The sequence below is a fragment of the Musca autumnalis genome, unplaced genomic scaffold (genome assembly GCF_047663935.1).
Source record: "Musca autumnalis isolate F117 unplaced genomic scaffold, ASM4766393v1 scaffold_3, whole genome shotgun sequence".
Taxonomy (NCBI): Eukaryota; Metazoa; Arthropoda; class Insecta; order Diptera; family Muscidae; genus Musca; species Musca autumnalis.
In genome coordinates, this window is record NW_027411866.1 from 225,515,230 (window position 1) to 225,535,605 (window position 20,376).

The 20,376-nt window shown below is 35.9% G+C and overlaps 1 protein-coding gene across 1 annotated transcript; it reads left to right on the forward strand.

Annotated features, from left to right (window-relative positions):
* Nucleotides 1-5,800: 5,800 nt before the first annotated feature.
* LOC141399034 (uncharacterized) lies at nt 5,801-10,519 on the forward strand. Its single transcript, XM_073977006.1, has 4 exons — nt 5,801-7,646; nt 7,753-9,828; nt 9,893-10,041; nt 10,203-10,519. Exons 1-4 carry the CDS (start codon nt 6,053-6,055, stop codon nt 10,263-10,265), a joined length of 3,882 nt encoding a protein of 1,293 aa, XP_073833107.1. The 5' UTR covers nt 5,801-6,052; the 3' UTR covers nt 10,266-10,519.
* The last annotated feature ends 9,857 nt before the right edge of the window (nt 10,520-20,376 follow it).

Consider the following 20,376-nt stretch of genomic DNA (forward strand, 5'->3'; position numbering starts at 1 on the left):
CAATTGTTTAGAAGTTCTAGTTGTTTGATATGCAGTAAATGTAAGACAACATCACGACGACAGTTCTAACAACTTTGGTCTGTTCCAGAAACTGCAAGAATCTACTTATTTTTACTACGATAACAATTTTTCCTTTATGTTATCGGAAAAAATAGTAAAAATTAGTAGATTTTTGCAGTACTGGAACATACCAAAATGAAAATAAACAGGTGTGTAAATAAAAACACAAACATCATCTCTATTGGATCGATGGAATGGGTACAAATGCTAATGAAAAGATCGGATCTTTCACGACTTCCTTTGCATTGGTTCAAATCCTAATGAAAAGATCGGATCTTTCACGACTTCCTTTGAACCAATGCAAAAGATGACATGAAATCACGTCATCGCAAAGAACCCCTTCCGTCAAATTTTGCTGGGTACATATAAAGGTTGGTACTAAAATGAACTATGGAACTAACTGAAGGACCTAGTTCCTCTTGCGGAACGGAACGGAAAAGATCGAACCGCAAAAGGAACGAGATTGCCCAACTCTATAATGGATGCAATAAATCATTGTGGTGTAGAGTTGTATAGTTCATGAACAAAAAAGTTCAATTGAACGATTCATTGAAAAGAGCGTATGAACTAGATCAGTCGATATAGTTCAATAGCTCACTGAGCGCAGACCGAAAGATATATGGTAACATGGGGCGCCTTCGCCACGTTTTTGTTCACAATTTTTTCATATCGACACCGTTAAAGTTTTTCCAAATATTATTTTTGGTAAAGCTATAAGCATATCTTGATTATCAGTATTGATATATAAATGGTTATAATTTTGTTTTTAAAATATTATTTTTGAGAATTTACAAAATGTCTAAAAAGTGGCGAAGCCTCCCCACCCATGGGGCAGCTTCGCCATGGATATTTAACATTCTCCAACGAACTCTAAAACTGTAATATACCATATTTCTTCCTTAAATATCAACATTATGCAAAAAAGGAACATGTTTTCTATTGAATAATCAAAAATGATTCTAAAATTTACAAAAAGAACCAGATTCTAGTGCTTAATTGAACTAGTTACCTTGAATTTAGGTACAAAAATCATAATGCTACTAAAACGAGATACGTTTAGGATAATATTTGATTTTAACTTCACATTATAGTGTGGTATATCTATAGCATAAAGAGTTTAAGTTAAACATTACAATTTTCTAACATTAATCCCCTACAGCCCTATCATGCCGTAGGCGCCCCACCCCTTACATACTTCATAATATTAATATATTGAAATTTGTAATTTCTTTTTTCATGCGAATTATTTTTATTTATATTCTTCACTAGTTGTCTTCTAACGGTACAAAATATGTTTTTGATATCACAAAAGGTAAAGAAGATATCGCAAAACGTACCTACCATAATTATTTTTCCCAATACCCTGAAAACATAAAACAGCGTGCGTCCGCTATCATACCTATGACTCAACTGCCAACTTTTGGGAGATGATAGATCTTCATTAAACTCACAATTTTGCCTTTAACGGATTTTTTTATAGCACTTGTAGTTTGCGAGAAAATCGGAACTAGCGTAGCCGCCCCAGTGGCGAAGGCGCCCCATGTTACCATATATATAATATATAACCGGATTTAACAAACCTGTGTTTCAAATGTCAATTCCTTTGCGTATATGTCAAATAAATCCGCACTAGGAAGGTTAACTCTGCAAAAGGCTATAATATAAACATGGCCATACACAAAGAACTAGAGCTGGCAAACCATCGATATTCCCAACATTAGATATTTTCGATATAATGTTTTAAAATATCGATTGCTATCGATATTATCGTTAAGTTTTCTTCGCCATTAATTTGGAGATGAAAATGGCGCAAATGTCAATGATTTTGTATGTGAAGGATAATAAACAACTGCCTTTATTTTATAAAAAATGTAAAAAATACATTTTATTTTACCGAAATATGTGTACGTGTGACTACGGACTTACTTTCTTACACACACATAGCCGAAAAGCAGCGAAATTTTTATTTATTTCAATAGATTTCAGGTTAGGGGTTTTTATCCCGATAATATCGATAGGCAAAACTATCTATCGATATTGAATTTTTAAATTATTATCGATAGTGCCATCGATTTTTTGCCTTTACTTACCTGAGGTTACCATTTTTACCATTTGCTACCATTTTTAACCTGCAAAGCGTTCCTTAACCCCGAAAAGTGGCAAAACTGGAAGCAATTTTTAAGAGAGTGAGAGTGGAGAGAGAGCGAAAATGGTTTTCTCTACTAGTCCCGGTCCACACTAGCGTGAATTTCACTGAAAAATTTCATGAAATTAGGCGTTCTTAAATCGAATTCCCCCCTACAGCAATTTTATGATTTTACTCTACTATGGAAGTCGATCTAGAGACGCATAATTTCATGCAATTTTTTTAATGAAATCACTCTAGTGTGGACCGGGACCTACCACAGGCTACCAGCAAAATTTCTGCAGGTAAAAATGGCAGGAACTGATTTTTCGATTTTTGTTTGATGATTATTTCACAATGAAAAAGAAAATGGACGAAAAACAGAAGAAAAGGTCGAACGCTGACAAAACTAAATTAAAAACTGTGAAATAAAAGACGAAAATTGAGTTTTTATGTTTCTTTTTGACATTGCTGCCAGACCTACCATTTTTCCGTTCTTTTACTTTTCTGGTAAAAATGTTCATGAGAGAGCAATTTTGACACTTTTCTCTTTTACCACCCTTACCATTAAGAAAGTAAAGGAACAAAGCTATAGTTGCGATTTACCGAACAAATTTATAGCGTTCCGGTTTACTTAAAGTTAAAAGTGATCATAAATTTCATGGAGGACCTTCTTGGCATTAACTTTTAACGTTAAAATTATATTCTTAATTCCTCTAAATTGGTTAATTTTGCGTTTTACAAAACATCCAATAGTAAAAGAACAATATAATAATGACTTTAACAGCCTGTTCATGTATGTCTACCGAAAGGTTTCTTGCGCTTCGGAAGTGGAAAAAATCATTTTCTGTTCATGTAAACACCTTCGAAACGAAAATCTATGCGACCGACAAGCCATACGAAATAACACGTAAACGTACACTTTTCCATTCAATTTGGGTTTACGTATTTCGAAAGGACTGTCTCTTATAGAAAGAGAATGTCAAAATCACTCACTTGCTTTGTAGCTGCCGAGTAGAACGTAAACTCGCGAATTACACCGAAAATCTTACAACAAATTTATGCAACACATTCTTGAAACAAAATAAAAATTTTATAGACACTTTTTATTTATTTATTTATTTATTTATTTATCAACTTTACAATAATTCTAAGCCATCGGGCCAATTTAATGGCGGTTTCACTAATTATTTTGAAGAAATCAATAAAATAAAATAATTCAAAATACCGACACATTTTATTTTTCAAACAAAACAAATCACACATATTCCAATGTTTGTATGAATATGTGGATTTTGTTTTCATTTCTCATTTGGCTCTCATTTTTGGAACATAGTTGTACAAATGTACATTCAAATTAGTAGTATTTCGCATAGGATACGTAACGGCAGTCGCACGGTAGTTTGCGAAATACATGAACGCCTTTTTAGACGGAAGTGAGTGACTGCCTTCCTTTCGTACAGGTATCCGTGCGACATACATGAACAGGCGGTAAGTTTATATAAAGTTTAGGAAAAAACGTCCTTCGGAAAAAAATTGTAATTAGAATTTCATTTACGTGGCTGGCAAAAAAACCTTATGTTGTGTGTTTGTAGAAATTATAACTGCGAAAAAGCTTTATCTATGTTTCTATTTTCCTTTTTCTATCCAAAAACGGTCAAAACGACACAAAACGTTACCCAAACGTTGGCTGTGTTTTCAGCTTAACATGCTGAACTAGATTTGTGAATCGTTCGTTCGTTGATCGCTCTTTGTGTATCTTTCTATCTTCGCTCTTCATGGTACAATAATTGGTCTGTTCCTTTACTTTTGAAAGTGGTAAAACCGGCAAAAGATGCAAAAGTTGTAAACTGCTCCCATATGAATTGTATGGTGTCTGAAGTAAAGGAACGCTTTTCGAGTAAAAAGTGGTAAAACTAGAAGATTCTTGCACGTAAAGGAACAGAGCTAATACAGGTAGCATTATCATGCCAGCTGATGGTAACATAATTGGTCTGTTCCTTTACTTTTAAAAGTGGCAAAACCGCAAAAGTAGCAAAAGTTGTAAACTGCTCCCATATGAATTGTATGGTGTCCGAAGTAAAGGAACGCTTTTCGGGTAAAAAGTGGTACAAATTGAAGATTCTTGCACGTAAAGGAACAGAGCTAATACAGGTAGCATTATCATGCCAGCTGATGGTAACATAATTGGTCTGTTCCTTTACTTTTAAAAGTGGCAAAACCGGCAAAAGTAGCAAAACTTGTAATGCCTTGTTCAGACTGACGGTAATTCGTTCTCTATTCGTTGTTCGACCCCAAATTACGATATAATTACTTCATTTCCCATACAAAATTTTGAGAACGAACAACGATTTGTGTACTTTGTTCAATTTAAATTACTCTCAGAACGACGATAAAATATGTCCCATCTCTAACAAATGAGAGAATTTATCGAAATAAATTAATTATGACAGGAAAAATATAAAATTTAAAATTTATTAAAAAGCCAAATTTTTTTAGTAAAACTGCAAAACCTGAATGAAAAGTAAACGGTTTAATGACTAATAAACATTCAAATCATAGCAAATTTTCTATTTTCGTTTATTGCAGTTGCATTTCTTGTCCATCGTTTCAAATTCACTTACAAATTTAAAAACAAAAATCAAATGCCTACCAGAAAGTCTGTATACCAAAAAGTTATTTGGCAGGTCTCTCTCTTTAATTTTGAAAATAGAAAAATATTTTTATTTGCTGAAAACACCAAAATTGTGAGAAGAAATAGAAAAGATGAATGAAAATAATGTAATTAAATATTAAATAGATATCTGAAAGAAGGACAAATAGTTTTTCAGTTCATATCAATTAATTGTACTCGTCTTTTGGACGAAAATTTCTTTAAAATCAGAAAATAAAAAGTATGAAAATATGAATCATGTTGCTATGAATTGTGTACCATGTCGTATGAACGGGTTAATTCGTGTACGTAATTATGAGAACGAACTACGTGATTCAAATTCTAGTATGAACATGGCATTAACTGCTCCCATATGAATTGTATGGTGTCCGAAGTAAAGGAACGCTTTTCGGGTAAAAAGTGGTACAAATTGAAGATTCTTGCACGTAAAGGAACAGAGCTAATGTGTCAACTACATTGAATTGATGTCAAATTTTGACACCTTTGGCCTGTTCCCGTACTTTATAAAAATGGCAAAAGTAGTAAAAGTTGTAAAAGTTGTAAACGATTTTCATATAAATTTTGCGTACGGGAACGCAAAATGTGTAAAAGTAGTAAAAATTGAAAAACCTTTTTAGTTCTGGAACAGAGCACTTAAGTACAGTACACATTGTCAGTTTTGAATGACGATTTTTGCAATTATCGATTACTGTCCAACCGTCCAGCAACCACAAAATATTTTGTGGTTGTATGATGAATGACAAAAATGAACGGCCACACTAGCAAGCACCAACAAAGCTGTTATTCAAAACTGACAATGTGTTCCCAGCTTTATGTTACCAACAATTGCCGATGCGGCTACCTGTGTATTTGTACCATGGCGCTCTGTGAGCTATTGATCCATACGCTCTTTTCAATGAATCGGTCAATTGAACTAGTTCGTTCATGAACTATACAACTCTATTGTGGTGGGGGGTTGTTTTCACATTCTTCGTGTTCGTTTTCAATGGGAGGGAGTTTTGAAATTTTCCAATCCAACACCACCAACAAACCCAAATCCTATCCAGTAGAAAATAACAATAGCATAACATTTGACCATCTGCCGATTGAGAACAACAGCTGCTCTTGTGCTGTTGTGGCTCGTGCTTGGGAAAGTAAAATAATTGTTTTCATTCCTTTACATTCACTCATCCTGCGATTACATTGATTACATTATGGAACGTCGAAAGCTACCAAATACACCGCGTATTAATGAAAAAATTAGAGAATACTGCGAAAAATTTGGCGGAGATCGGAATTTAGAACAATTTTTACGTATATATTCACCATCCACCAATAGTAGTGGAGGTAGCTGTGAAGCTATAGTAGCAATGGCAAATCCTTTAGGTGGACCAGTTTGCAAAAGTATGCCGAACATACATGAAAAGGATAAGGCGGTACAGTTTGACAGTGGAGCATCACTTAAAGATATTCTTGTTGATATCAACATAGAATTGGAGGAAGGAGCAATGAAGCTATTCAGCAACTCTAGTGAGAATCTACACACACCTAAAAAAGCTGGAAATGGTGCAGATATACAGCAAGTTAAAACTCCTGATTCCATTGCTAAAACACATCGCCGCCTGGAATGGGATTCTTTGGGTGATATTGGATACAAAAAATCAATGTCCACAAGTAACATTAGTGTATTGGAGAGATCGCTTCTCAAAGAGTTCTTTAAGGAGAGTAGTGTCACATCAGAACCCACAAAGTTACATGAAGAGAAAAATGATTTGGAAAATAAACCTCCACAGCGTAAAGCTGAAAATAAGCAATTGGAAAGTGTAAAAGCCAGTGTTATGGAACATGCTACGCCACCCTTGGCTTGTAGCACCCTAGTTGAAGGACTGTCGGCCAAAACAAATGCACGTGGTGCAAGGCCAAAAATGCTAACAAAAAGTACATCATCAACATCACTGCAAGAGAAATTTGAAAAATATGCCCAAACTTCATTGATCAAACCAGCAGGAGCAGCAGCTACTCAATCCCAAGAAGTACAGGTTTCCATTTCCTCATCGACCTCTGCAATTGAGGGTACGGCACCTTCTAGCTTTGAATATTATTCCTCAAGATCATCCAAATCGAGGTCATCTATATCATCATCAGCCGCAGCTGGCACCTCAAGTAATCTATCCAACACAAGTATACCACCAACAGCTCAACATCCTTTCATAACAAGCATTACAGATCTTTTGCGAAAGCGAAAGGCAATGAATGAAAAATCCATGGAAAAATGTAATGCTGAAGAAACTATAAATAAATTAAAGTCTCAATTTGCAGCAGCTTTGGAAGAAAACAAAGAGAATCAATCACATTCCAATACAATGTCATCTACCACCACTTCTTTCTCATTGACGCGACAGGCTCCTGAATTGGATTTGGGTATACAACTGATATGCTCTCTCATCGATGCGAAAAAGGTTAATGAAAAACAAAAGAAGAAACTTATACGTGACATTGTTAAACGTATCACACGTATGGTGCCGATTGATGAAACAGCAATGGAAAAAACTTCAATCCTCCAAACGCAAAATTCTACAACTTCAGAGAGGTCGCATCAATCACACCTATATGATGCTGTTTATTCCCGTCGGGGTAATGGTTCTTTGAGAAGTAGTAATGCTCCGGCGAAGAATGAGCGCAGAGTATCCAAAGACAAGATAGAGGATATGGAGTTGGGGCTTAAATCATTGGAAGGGACTGCTACAAATAAATTTCACTCTCATCTGACTATCAATTCCACTAGCGAACATTTGCAGGGTGTTCCAGGTAAATATACTTTTGAATACACAAAAAGAAAGATTTCCCAGTTTAGTCTTACAACATTTTCTAACCAAGCTACCAACAAATTGGCTTCTGTATTGTCTTCTTTTAGCTCAACGCAAATATTCCAGGGAACATCCTGTTAAGCAACACACCAGCGAGAGAGTGAGAAACAATCAGATTTGCGACAAAGGCCAACAAACCAATACGCTGAACTTAAAGCCACAATCATTGCCACCTACAACAACTTCAAATAAAAATCACAAACAAGTGCCAATTCCAGAAGCTAGAAAACATAGCAAAGATGTGCAAACTGAACTAATTAACGACGAGAACAAGAAGGAAAGAACACAGAAAACTGATATTGAAAATCTAATGTTGAATATTAAAACAACACGCTCAACACAGACAAGTAATTCGCCTAGCAGTAGTACAATGTCCAAAAGGCAGCAAAAGACCACCACAACAAGAACTTCATCATCATCGGAAAGCAAAGACAATCGAACAACATCAACATCATCTGGAACATCTCATGATTTGCCCACACAAAAGACGGTACGGAAAAACATAACCACTTATGACACAGATGGAGATCAGGCCACCATGAGAGAATGGCTTAATCCCTTGACCCAATCCGAAATTGAATATGAGGAAAAGAAACGCGAAGAAAGCAAAAAGAAGGCCGCCCGAGAGGCCCTTAAAAGGGAGAAAAGTCTTAAGAAAACCAAACAACATAATTGTGGTAGGGAAAAACAACTAAATTGGATTGAAAGCGAAATACATCGTTTGGAGTGTTTAAAGCATTTACTACTCAAAGATGGTCATGATAATACCTCTTCCCTGGTGGGTTCCACGGATCAAAGTTCCATGGCTATTAAAGAATCTTTCAACTCCACCCAACAAACGGATAAACTTTACGACACCGTATATTCGGACAAATCCTCAGTATTAAGTGAATCTGCAGAACGTTTGGTAAAGGAAATTGAAGTTATTCTAGAAGAGTCCAGTGAAGATGTTTTCAATGATAGCTCCAAATGTGGTGGCAGCATACCGGCTAATGAAATTGAGGTGAAAATAAATTTTCAAAAATCTTTAGAACGAAATGAACGACAAGCATTGAAAGACAAGCCGAAACCACCACAACGGCAAAAAATTGATACCCCTCCAATGGCAACCACCGATCACAGTGAGGTGGAAGGTGAAAGTTTAAGGGATATGGTAAAACAGCGCAAACAAGAATTCATGGCTTCATATAAAACGAAAAAACAAAACCACTATGACATTCTCAAGCAACAACAAAAAGTTGAGGCACGCTTTAAATATTTACCGCCAACTCGAGATACGCAAAGTTATTATTCTGTACCTCATACCATGAATAGGAGATTTTCTCCCACAGAATATGCCTATCCACAGAGTAATTTACCCCCCACACCCCAGGAAGATACAAGTAATTCATCTTCATCACATGTTATTTACAGTACAGCTGCCGTTACAAAACCCAAATCGTTTCAAAAACGACAAGAAATACCAAAACCCTCCACCTCAGATTCCAGAATTGCTGTTACCACAACTTCTGCGGCTTCTTCGGCCTCTATATTTTGTATGTCATCAGATTGTTCTGTGCCAATGGGTTCTAAAAATGTGTCCTCAACACCCACCACCACACATCATTATGATGATGTTGCAGCTGCAGTTGCTGGTGTTGCTGCCGTGCAACAATCATCGGAGTTACAACAACAAGTAGGTGGTGTTATTGGTGAACATCATCTGCAACCATATATACGTCAATGTCCCCCACCAATTACAACTTTTCAATCATCCATTGCCAAAGCAGCTGCCATACAAGTTAAACCCAAGGGCATAGCCTATGTTATTGAATTTGATGATACCAAAGAACTCAATAACAATGTCAAGAAGAACAATGCCAAGGTGGAGAAAACTGAATCAACCCGAACATTTACCACCAACAATCTTGAATGCTTGGAAAAAGGACCCCAACTAACATTGCAGGAACATTTGGAGAAAGCAAAACCAAATTTCTTAAAACACAGCAAAGAGCGCAAAGCCATACTCAATCAGTTGCAGTCAATGCGTCAGGAACGCGATCGTCAATTAAGGGAAATTGTAGATAATACAAGTTTTAATTCTTTGGAGCGCCGTTTGAAATATCTACCACCGCCACCAATGCGTAAGTGGTGACTAAACATCAACATTAAATAAAAGAAAATTTAAAGTTATTTTGTCTTTTGCAGAAAAACTCCGCATTCTTAAAACAAAAGAAATGAAAGCCCTAACAAATAAACGTGTTGCTTCTCTTCCAGAAGTTGTTGCCCGCAAACAACAAGAATTGGAGGAGAAACGTCGTCGTGGAAATCGCATTTTACGTGATGTCTTTAATTTGGTGAGTATTACAAATTAAAAAAAATAAAAAATTAATTAACTAAATTAAATTTAAAGAATAAATTAATTTGTCAGTTTTATTCGACTTTAATTTTTGACTGAAATTGATGATGCAAACCTAACAATTACTAATTTGATTTTTTTCTTCTCCTCTTTTTTCAGCGTTTACAAAAGCGTGTACGTAGTGGAAAACTATCATTGAATCACAGCAAAGTTGTTATTTAGAAATTCTAGTGTGCCAGCAAATGTTGAAAGACAAATCAATATTTAAAACACAATATTGATGCATGTCCTTTTTTTAATAAAAATAACAAAGTATTTTTGTTTAATGGATATTTAAATTACTCATAAAAAACATATAAGTTTGTTGAATATGTTATATTTTAGATAATAATAATTTTAGTGAAATACACAATTAATTTGTTATAGTGAAACATTTGAATATTTAAAAAATAAAGCAAAATTGTCTACGAAAAAAATACAAATACAGTGACAAAGAAGAAGTAACAAGGACCAGAGAAAAAAAAGCAAGCAAAGTCAAACCTTAAGAAAACATTCGCAACTGTCTCCGGCATGGTGCAAATGATTGCCTTAACTGTGATATTAAATGTAAGTTTTTCAAAACAATATTACATACCAATATCTGTTTTATAACACTGTGTGTAATGAAAAATTAACCATATTCTGACCCACAGGGTGATAATAAACAAAAAAGAAGACGTGTGTCTCGGCGTTTTCCCCATCGTGTTAACCAGGTATGTTCTGAGACGCAGTTCACATCTCACTCTTTATTGGGGCTAAGATTCATTAGGACATTTAAAAAGAAGAGTACACTCTAGTCCGTTCATAAAATATTCGAAAAATAAGCGTAAATATGTGAACAAAATGCTTGAGGAGTGAAGTGAGAGGTGAAGTGAGTATCAGAACATACCCGAACATGACTATCTAACATCAAACATCTCCTTTTGGATATGACTAATATGACTGATGAAAACAATAACTTACGAATTTAGTATCCGAGATAGCCTAAATATTGCAAATCGCAATATTTCTTCCGAATGTAAATCAAGTTCCAAGAAGGTCTATATCGGACTACACTTTCAGGTACACCCTCACAAAAGTTCAAAAATTTGGCCTGAGTGAAAAAATTTTGCTTAAATGACATATTTACGATATAATGTTTTTCGTGGGTAAGTCCATGCATAAAATAGTCTTCTTCGGAAATCCTGCATCCAATTTATTTATTTTATTTATTTATTGCGATTAAAGTTTTTAAGCCAATAAACATCGCAATGCGCAAAACTACTACAAAATCATATTCTGCATAACAAAAAATCTTAAAACTATTATTAAGTAATTAAAAAATTAAGTTATTAACAATTTTTAAGCAAAAACAAAATATATTATAGGCTCCCAAGCCATAAATAAATAAATACGTATACAAATTACATCTATTGCTGATGGTTCAGAATCAAATCAATGCCAGCGCAAGCAGAATCTACTCAGCAATATCAGCCGACGCTGCTATAAAACATCATTAACATACATATATGTTCAGCTGGTCTGAGAGCAAAGCTTTCAAACTTGTTACGAAATACTCTTCGTGAAAAAGAAAATTGACGTAGCTCAGTGGGAAGTCCGTTCCACAAATGCGCAGAGCGAACAATAAATGATCTTTCGTAAACGGATGAATAAAATCGTGGATAACGTAATTGTGTATTCCTAGTAGATCTGAAAAAACACAGTCTTTCTCGTAGGACATCAGGTAGGTCCAAAAGCACAGATTTGTAAAGAAATGATATAACACGTTCTTTAACATATATTTTAAAGGGAACTTCAAGAAAGTTACAGGCATGAGCAGAAACATGTTGAGATCTACGCAAATTGTAGACAAATCTAATTATCATATTGAAATTTGTTTAGTTTTTCGTTGGTACGTCCCTGTAAAAAAGGAGTGTTCCTCGGAAATCCTGCACTTATGTCGCTTATGGTTTCGGCTATCTCTTGTATGTAGCTCGGAGGTCTAGCATCGAATTTGTTTAGTTTTTCATGGATAAGTCCACGCAGAAAAGGAGTGTTCCTCGGAAATCCTGCACTCATGTCGCTTATGGTTTCGGCTATCTCTTGTATGTAGCTCGGTGGTCTAGCATTCAATTAGTTTAGTTATGGCCTCATACTCCTTTCCAATTTTTACCCTTCCAATCTTGAATTTGATTGTATTCCAGATGTACTAACCCCTGTACTTTGTCTATGTCAGTCTGACCAGTGAGATATCGTCAATTCCCAAGACTTACCATCACTTCACCGTTCTGTTTATCAAAGACCTAGAGTATGTACTCTGTCTTGAGTTTGCAGCCATAACCACTAACGTATACCGCCACTTTAGTCACCAGCTTCAGTTTGTCATCCTCCCAATGAGTTGTTATACTACTGACTATCTTCCCAAGAGAGGCAGAGTTCACGTGCGGGCCCAAGTGGTACATTAAGGGGTCACTGCCGATTCTTTTTGTTGGTCCACGCCCTTGAAGGATGTGATCCAACAATTTGACGTTGACCATTTTCTGGATAGCTTCCCTCTACTGGCATGGATCACCGAATAGCGCAGCTCGTCCCTGTAGTGCCTTTTGGCTACTTTAACGGAAGTTGTTGACTGCACCTTTCCAGTCTCCATGGTCATCCTCCAATTCTGAAAGGTCCGGAATTTTCCTTTTAGAGTCTTTTGAGAAGATTTAGTGGTGTTCATGTCACATTGTCGTCCTCTACCAAAAGATACTGTGGACAGTCTCTTCCGCTTATTTTAAGGTTTACTCGGCAAGTTTGAAGTTGGAAACTTTTCTTCTTCTATAATGGTTTAGCAGTGTTCAGTTCTTCGGGATATCTAATCCTCTTTAGTCCATATTTACATTAGGCCATTTTCCTTGCGGCAATTGTCAGTTTGGTGGTGAGAGAGGGTGTTGAGAGCCAAAGGGTTACCAAATGCCTCACCCCTCTCTCCATCAAACTGATAATTGCCGCAAGGAAAATTGCCTAATGTAAATATGGACTTAGTGATTCCGTGGAAGTGGACGTTTGTTTACCTTAAGAGCATCCTGATGTTTTTTTATTAAGTTGCGTCTTGTGCTTTTAAATTTTCGTCGTTAAGCCCTTGACAATTACTTCCTTTTCGTTGTGAGATTCGCAATACTCTCGATCACTTCATCCATCATCTTGTGGACACCATCTTTAGTAGAAAATTCCATAACGATTGTGTCTTTTCGCATTTTCTGTAAGATTCGTTGTCATGGTCTCTTCTAGTCTGTAGTGGTTGGGTCCAGATTAAACTCTCCCTAGGCATTCCTTTCTCCTCCTCTCTTTTTCAGTGCCATGACATACTCACATCTGCGGGAGATTGTTGCACACGATCGCTTGATGGCGACAAGGTGTAACTCGTTGGCAGATCACGGGTCCAGCCGGTAGAGGCTTAGTTAGGCCCTGCACCGTAACATTATCTTCATATTTTACCATATTCCACTGTTGTTTTTTGTTTTAAGGAAACACCTTCATAGTCAGGTTTTAATGCGCGGAAAACTCGAAGGCTCCCTGAGGAAGGTGATCACACTACTCCACTTCAAAAATCCTATTGTGACCAAATAAAATGGCTGATGGATTCATCGATAACTATTGTAAAGAGTGACTGACTCTGCTCCAACCTATGCACATCATTATCAGGCATGTTCTGGCATTCACCTCTGCACCTCACGTGTATAGAACACACCTAAAGCTGTTCTGCAACACACTTTACACCTAGTTGGGGTGTATTCCTCACACTGTAATTTTGATGGCGAGAGCTGAGTGAATCCTTATTTTTTAAAGAAACTAATTAAAATTTTCTACAAAAAACTGCATAGGACTAAAATCTAATCGGTCATGTTCTGGAATTCACCGTGTATGCATTTCACATCACACATGCACTTCACCTGTGAAAGCAATAGATGTTCTGTATTTCACGTGAAAAGAGCTTTCATATTTCACGAAAGAACTTTGGAAAGCTTTATTACAGCTTTCAAACTTTATCAGTAACAATGAAAAAATATCAGTCTGTGTTGGCGCATCAACGAATACACATGCGTGTGTGGGTATGTACGCTTTTTTCTTTTATTTGTTTCTTCTTCTTCTTCTTTATTTGCCTATTCGTTTTACGAATTTATGGCGATCAGTGCAATTACATAAAATATATTACATTATATTAAGTGATTATATGTATTTATAAGTTGTTTATTATTTCAGCAAAAGATTGTCGATTTCTGCACCTGCTGAGTAGAGTTGAGGCATCATTTATGTCGGTCCATTCCTGAATATTGTTAATCCAAGACTTCTCTTTTCTTCCCCTGGACTGTCTGCCTTCTATTCTGCATCGGATGATGTTTTGGAGTAGTTTGTATTTGCTGTTTCGCATGATGTGTCCAAGATATGCTGTTTTTCGTTTCTTTATTGTACGTATAAGCTCTTTTTCTTGGTGTATTCTTCGCAGTACTTCATTGTTAGTTACAAACTTGGTCCATGGTATTTTGAGAATTCGCCTGTAAGTCCACATCTCGAAAGCTTCAAGTTTTTTCATGTCAACTGCCTTCAGGGTCCACATTTCGACTCCATATAGCAAAACAGACCATACATATGTTTTCAGATATCTTAGTTTTGACTTTATAGTAATATCATGACTTAAAAAAATTTTCTTGTATTTTACAAAAGCTTCTCTCGCCATTTCGATTCTGCTTCTTATTTCATTTGAAATGTTCCATTTGTCATTTATTGTGACGCCGAGGTATTTAAAGCTATGTACTCTTTCCACGTCCATATCTTTAATTTTTAATTGTGTTTGATTACTCATATTTTCTTTGGAAATAACCATGTACTTAGTCTTTTTAATATTTATCTTTAGACCATATCTTTCACTGTGCGTTGTTAGTCTAGTAAGTAGGTATTGCAGCCCTGCAATGCTATCGGCTAGTATGGTTGTGTCGTCGGCATATCTAATATTGTTGAGAAAAGTACCATTAACCAGGATTCCTTTTTTGACATCATTGATAGATTCTTGGAATATTCTTTCGGAGTATACATTGAACAATAAGGGGGATAATATACATCCTTGTCTGACACCTTTTGATATTACTATGTCTTCCGTGCATTCTCCGTTTACGTCGACATGTGCAGTCTGATGCCAATACAAGCTTTTTATACATCGAATTTCATTCTGCCCGATACCAATGGACGTAAGAATCTCTATTAACTTGTCGTGCTGTACTGTATCGAAAGCCTTTTCGTAATCAATAAAGCATATATATACATCTTTTTGAACAGCTTTGCATTTTTCAACTAGGATTTGTAGGGAAGAAAGAGCTTCGCGGGTTCCCATGCCTTCCTTAAAACCAAATTGGGAAGCACCCATAACTTTTTCACACTTCTCATATATTCGCCCATGAATTATTTTTAGGAAAATCTTCAATGCATGGCTCATTAGACTGATAAGTCTGTAGTCACTGCAGTGTTTCGGCTGTGTTTTCTTTGGTATAGTTATAAACTTTGATCTCAGCCAGTCATTTGGGTATTCCCCGGTCTCATATATGTAATTAAATAGCTTGTTCAGGATATTAATGTTATCTCCGTCTATTAACTTCAATATTTCCGATGGAATCTCATCAGGACCACATGCTTTTTTAAGTTTTAAGGATTTTACTGCTGACTCAATTTCTTGTTTGGTTATAGATGTTCCTTCTGGCGGTTCATTCGTCATCATCACATATGTTGATCGGTTCTGGTCGGCAAAAAGGAGCTTTATGTACTCCTTCCATATTATCATCTTTTCTGATATATCAAAAATAGGTTCATTTTCCTTATTGTATAGAATTTTAGGTATTGATTTGCGGTATACACCTGCCATTTCTTTGATCTTTTTGTGAAGATTGAAATCGTCATTTAATTGTTGCAATCTTTCAATCTCCTGGCATTGCCTGTTTATGAGATTATTTTTCGCAATTCTGATTGCGGATTGTATTTCTCTATTTAATTCGTAATATAATTCGTAGTTTCGATTTTTATGTCTTCGACGTTCCTCCATCAGATCTAGTATCTCCTTTGTCATCCATTCATTCTTTTGTGGTTTTGTTGTGATTCCTAGATTATTGTCCGCTATGGATTTTAGCGTATTTTTAACAGAATTCCACATCTGTTCACTATCTGCAGCTTTAATTTTTCTAAATTCTTGATCAATGATCTCCCTCATTCTTGTCCTTACCCTTGGTTCCTCCAGTTTTCCAGTATTGAGTTTTCCACGTGTTTTTCTCTTTGCGTTTCTCTTCAATTGTTTACGAAACAGAGTAAACAAAGAAACGAACTCTTACAAGAGCGCGTACATGTTGAATTTAGTACTTCAGGAAAAAATACATTTTTAAATGATATTTTTTTAAGAAAATTAAATATTTTTTAAAAGCGCATAGAAAACTAATTAAATTTTAGTCCTATGCAGTCTTTTGTAGAAATTTTCAATTGGTTTCTTTAAAAAATAAGGATTCACTCAGCTCTCGCCATCAAAATTTCAGTGTGAGGAATACACCCCAACTAGGTGTAAAGTGTGTTGCAGAACAGCTTTAGGTGTGTTCGATACACGTGAGGTGCAGAGGTGAATGCCAGAACATGCCCGAATGTGTTTTCTATTAGCATTTAAAAAATATTTAATTTTCTAAACAAAATATTTAAAAATGTATTTTTTCCTAAAGTACCAAATTCAACATGTAGGCGCTCTTGTAAGAGTTCGTTTCTTTGTTTACGTCTGTTTCGTAAACAATCAAAAGAACAAAGCGTACATACCCACACACACATGTGTATTCGTTGATGCGCCAACACAGACTGATACTTTTTCATTGTTAATGATAAAGTTTGAAAGCTGTAATAAAGCTTTCCAAAGTTCTTTCGTGAAATATGAAAGCTCTTTTCACGTGAAACACAGAACATCAATTGCTTTCATAGGTGAAGTGCATGTGTGATGTGAAATGGATACACGGTGAATTCCAGAACATGCCCGTATATTTCAAGCTTAACTCAAGTTCAAAGACGGATTATATCGAACGACTCGTGTATCTCCCCCATAAAAGTTCAATGTTAAGTTCAGTTTAAGGGCTGTTTAAGGAACGGTTTTGCCCTTGATAGACCTTGTGTTCCTCATTACAACGATTTAGTAGTTTTCTTGCTCAGCCCGTTTCTTCAGGTTCACACTTTTGAGCTTTAATGCTCAAAACTTCTCTCGATAATAACTGAATATTTCAAAAATCCCGCCCAAGAATAAGAATAATTGAGTAATAAGAGTAATTGTTTGTTTGTGTAGATTGGATCTTTCGGGAAATAATTAGACTTTTCTTAAACTTATCTCTTTCGTCTTGTTCAAGCTAATAGATTTGGACGGTGCACACTGCGTACTTTATATTGGACTACCGATTTCATCGAAAGGTCTTTGAAGTTGTTCTTCATTGTTAGAAACCAGTCAATTTGAAGGAATATCGATTATCTGGCGTATCAACTTTTCCGGTTAGATTCTTCGTATGAAAACCAGAATAAATTTGTTCTACAACGAGATTGTGGGTATCGAGCCCTAATCAGATGTAAACACACAAAAACTTTAAAATTTAGCTGAAATTTATCAATGTAATTATTTCAACAAAGATTAATACAATACTCCCATTTATACTTCCCGCAGTTTGCCTTGGTCGCGTGTAATGTATGGCCGAATATTTCAAATCAATTAGACCAAAATTCACATTCTTTTGTAGACTGCATAGACCAACAATTTCACTGACATAACCCAAAAAGAAATTATAACAATAACAATTACTAAATGTCAGATGTAACAGCTTGGCATCGGTTCCATGAACTTCATCGAGCGATGGCGTTGGTAGACAAATGAATTTTTTAAAATAGTTATAAACGAAATGTTCACATCGCGACACTGGAGAATCATGAAAAGTTATTATTACACCCATATACGGCTTCGAAGTTGTATAAATGGTAAATTTTGTTCCGATTTCAATGCGTCGATCTTTGTATTTGAGTTTCAATTCACGTGTTATGCTACCCACGCATTGGCGACTCCAGACAATATCAATGAATGGCAGGCAGTGATGGGAAATATTTTGTGACACATAGTTTGGTATAATTAAATTGAGGAGAATAATAGCCAATGATAGTTTTGTTAATAACATTTTTCTAATTCTGGATCGATGAGACTGATAGCTGGTAATTTTTTTTTTCGAGTAGTGGGTTGTACTCTTTTATGGTATCCAATTGAATTCAATACATCGCTGGAAAGTGAAGTGTAGCGATTAAAAAATAAACTATTGCTCTGTTCCAGAACCTGCAAGAATTTACAAATTTTTGCTACGATAACATTTCCTTTGTGATAACAAAAAAAAAAAGTAAAAATTAGTAGATCCTTGTATTTCTGGAACAAATCATATATATCTTCTGTCCTCGCTTGTATCCAGCCATACCTTATCTCCTTATGCCTATATGTGAACCGGGTTAAACTTAATGTTATATCCCTTTAAGATTAGAATATTTAAAAATCTTGGAAAAGGAAAATATGGGTGGATTTTTAAACTACTACGTCGAAAATAGGAATAGAGTAATACAATTTCCTTCTTCTGTTTAATAGGATTCACTTGTCAGCAAATCGAGGATCTTAAACCGGATTGAGTCCATGATCCATATCTTCACTTGATATTGCCTATAGTTTTAGGATCCTTCTATATCATCTTGCAAAATTAACTCAATCTACAAAATTAGAAAGGAAGAAGCAGGAAGAACGGCTTGCTATTCTCTTAGAAAAAATATCCAATGTGAAAAACATATACAGTCTACGATGGAAAAAAATCCATTGGTTGTAATATGAATGTAATATTGAAAAATTGATTTCTGGAATAGTAGGGGACAAATGAGTCGTCTTTGGAAATAAAAAAAGCTTCAATTTGAAATTCACAAATGCAAATTTGCAATCTTGGATGTATAAATAGGGACTCCAAATGGCGAAAATTGTCTAGCAACAACAACATCTAATATGCTTGAGGATGTTAGCCTAACCAGCTAACGAAGGACTTCGCTAGATATCAATTTTTCAATGTAATCTCCTTAGGTCATAAAAGCTCGATTCTTCTTTATTTGCTAATTCGTTTTCCGAATGTTAGCGACCAATACAATACAAATATTTTTTTTTTATAAATACATATGGATACAATATTTGTAATATACCCTCAGCCTTTAGGCTAAGGAGGGTATATACACTTTGATAGGGAGCCACCGTGGTGCAATGGTTAGCACGTCCGCCTTGCACTTGGAAGGTCTGCGGTTCGAATCCCAGTCCAAGCAACATACAAATTTTCAACGGTGGCAAAATTCCCCCTCAGTAATGCTGGCGACATTTCCTGAGTATTTAAGCCATGAAAAACTTCTCTACAAGTGGTGTCGTAAGACACGCCGTTCGGACTCGGCAATAAAAAGTAGGTCCCATATCATTGAGCCAATATGAATCGGCGTGCACTCATTGATATGAGAGAAGTCTCCCTTGTCCCATCTGGAATTTGTTTGTGGAACAATTATTATTATATATTATACACTTTGATACGATGAAAATGTGCCTCATCGAAATAATGGTTTTAGACCCCAAGTATGTTTGGACGAAATGTGTTTCAGACAATTTGGAGTCGATCTAGCCATGTCCGTCCGTCTGTCTGTCCTGCTGGCTGGAGCGCACGATAACTCTCGAACGGATGAAACGATTCGGTTCAAATTTTGGCTTTCGTAATATTTTGCCTAAACTTAGTTTAAGTTCGAAGATGAGCTACATCGGTCCACTCCTTCCGGTACCTCCCCTACAACAGTTCGAAAATGTTCGGAAAGTTTGTGCGCACGATAACTCTTGAAGGGAGTGACCGATTTGGTCCATACTTTGTTCAGCGTAAACTTTCTACCAGAGTAATATGAGTTTCCAATATGGTCTCAATAGGTCCACTCCTTCGGGTACCTCCCACACAAAATTTCGGAAACGTTCAGTTTAGGGCCATCTCTCGAATCGCGTTGATTTTTCTTTTAGCAACTTGTATTCACTGCCGTCCATACGAAGATACAAGTTTCGTCAGGGGCAAGTCCATACTTCCTGAGAAAACAGCATGAAAGTTGCAAAAAAAAACCCTATGACACCGTGTGAGGTGGTTGGAGCGCAAGGTAACTCTCGAACGCATCTGCCGATTCGGTCCAAAATATGGCCTTAGTAATATTTTGTCCAAACATAGTTTAAGTTTGAAGATAAGCCATA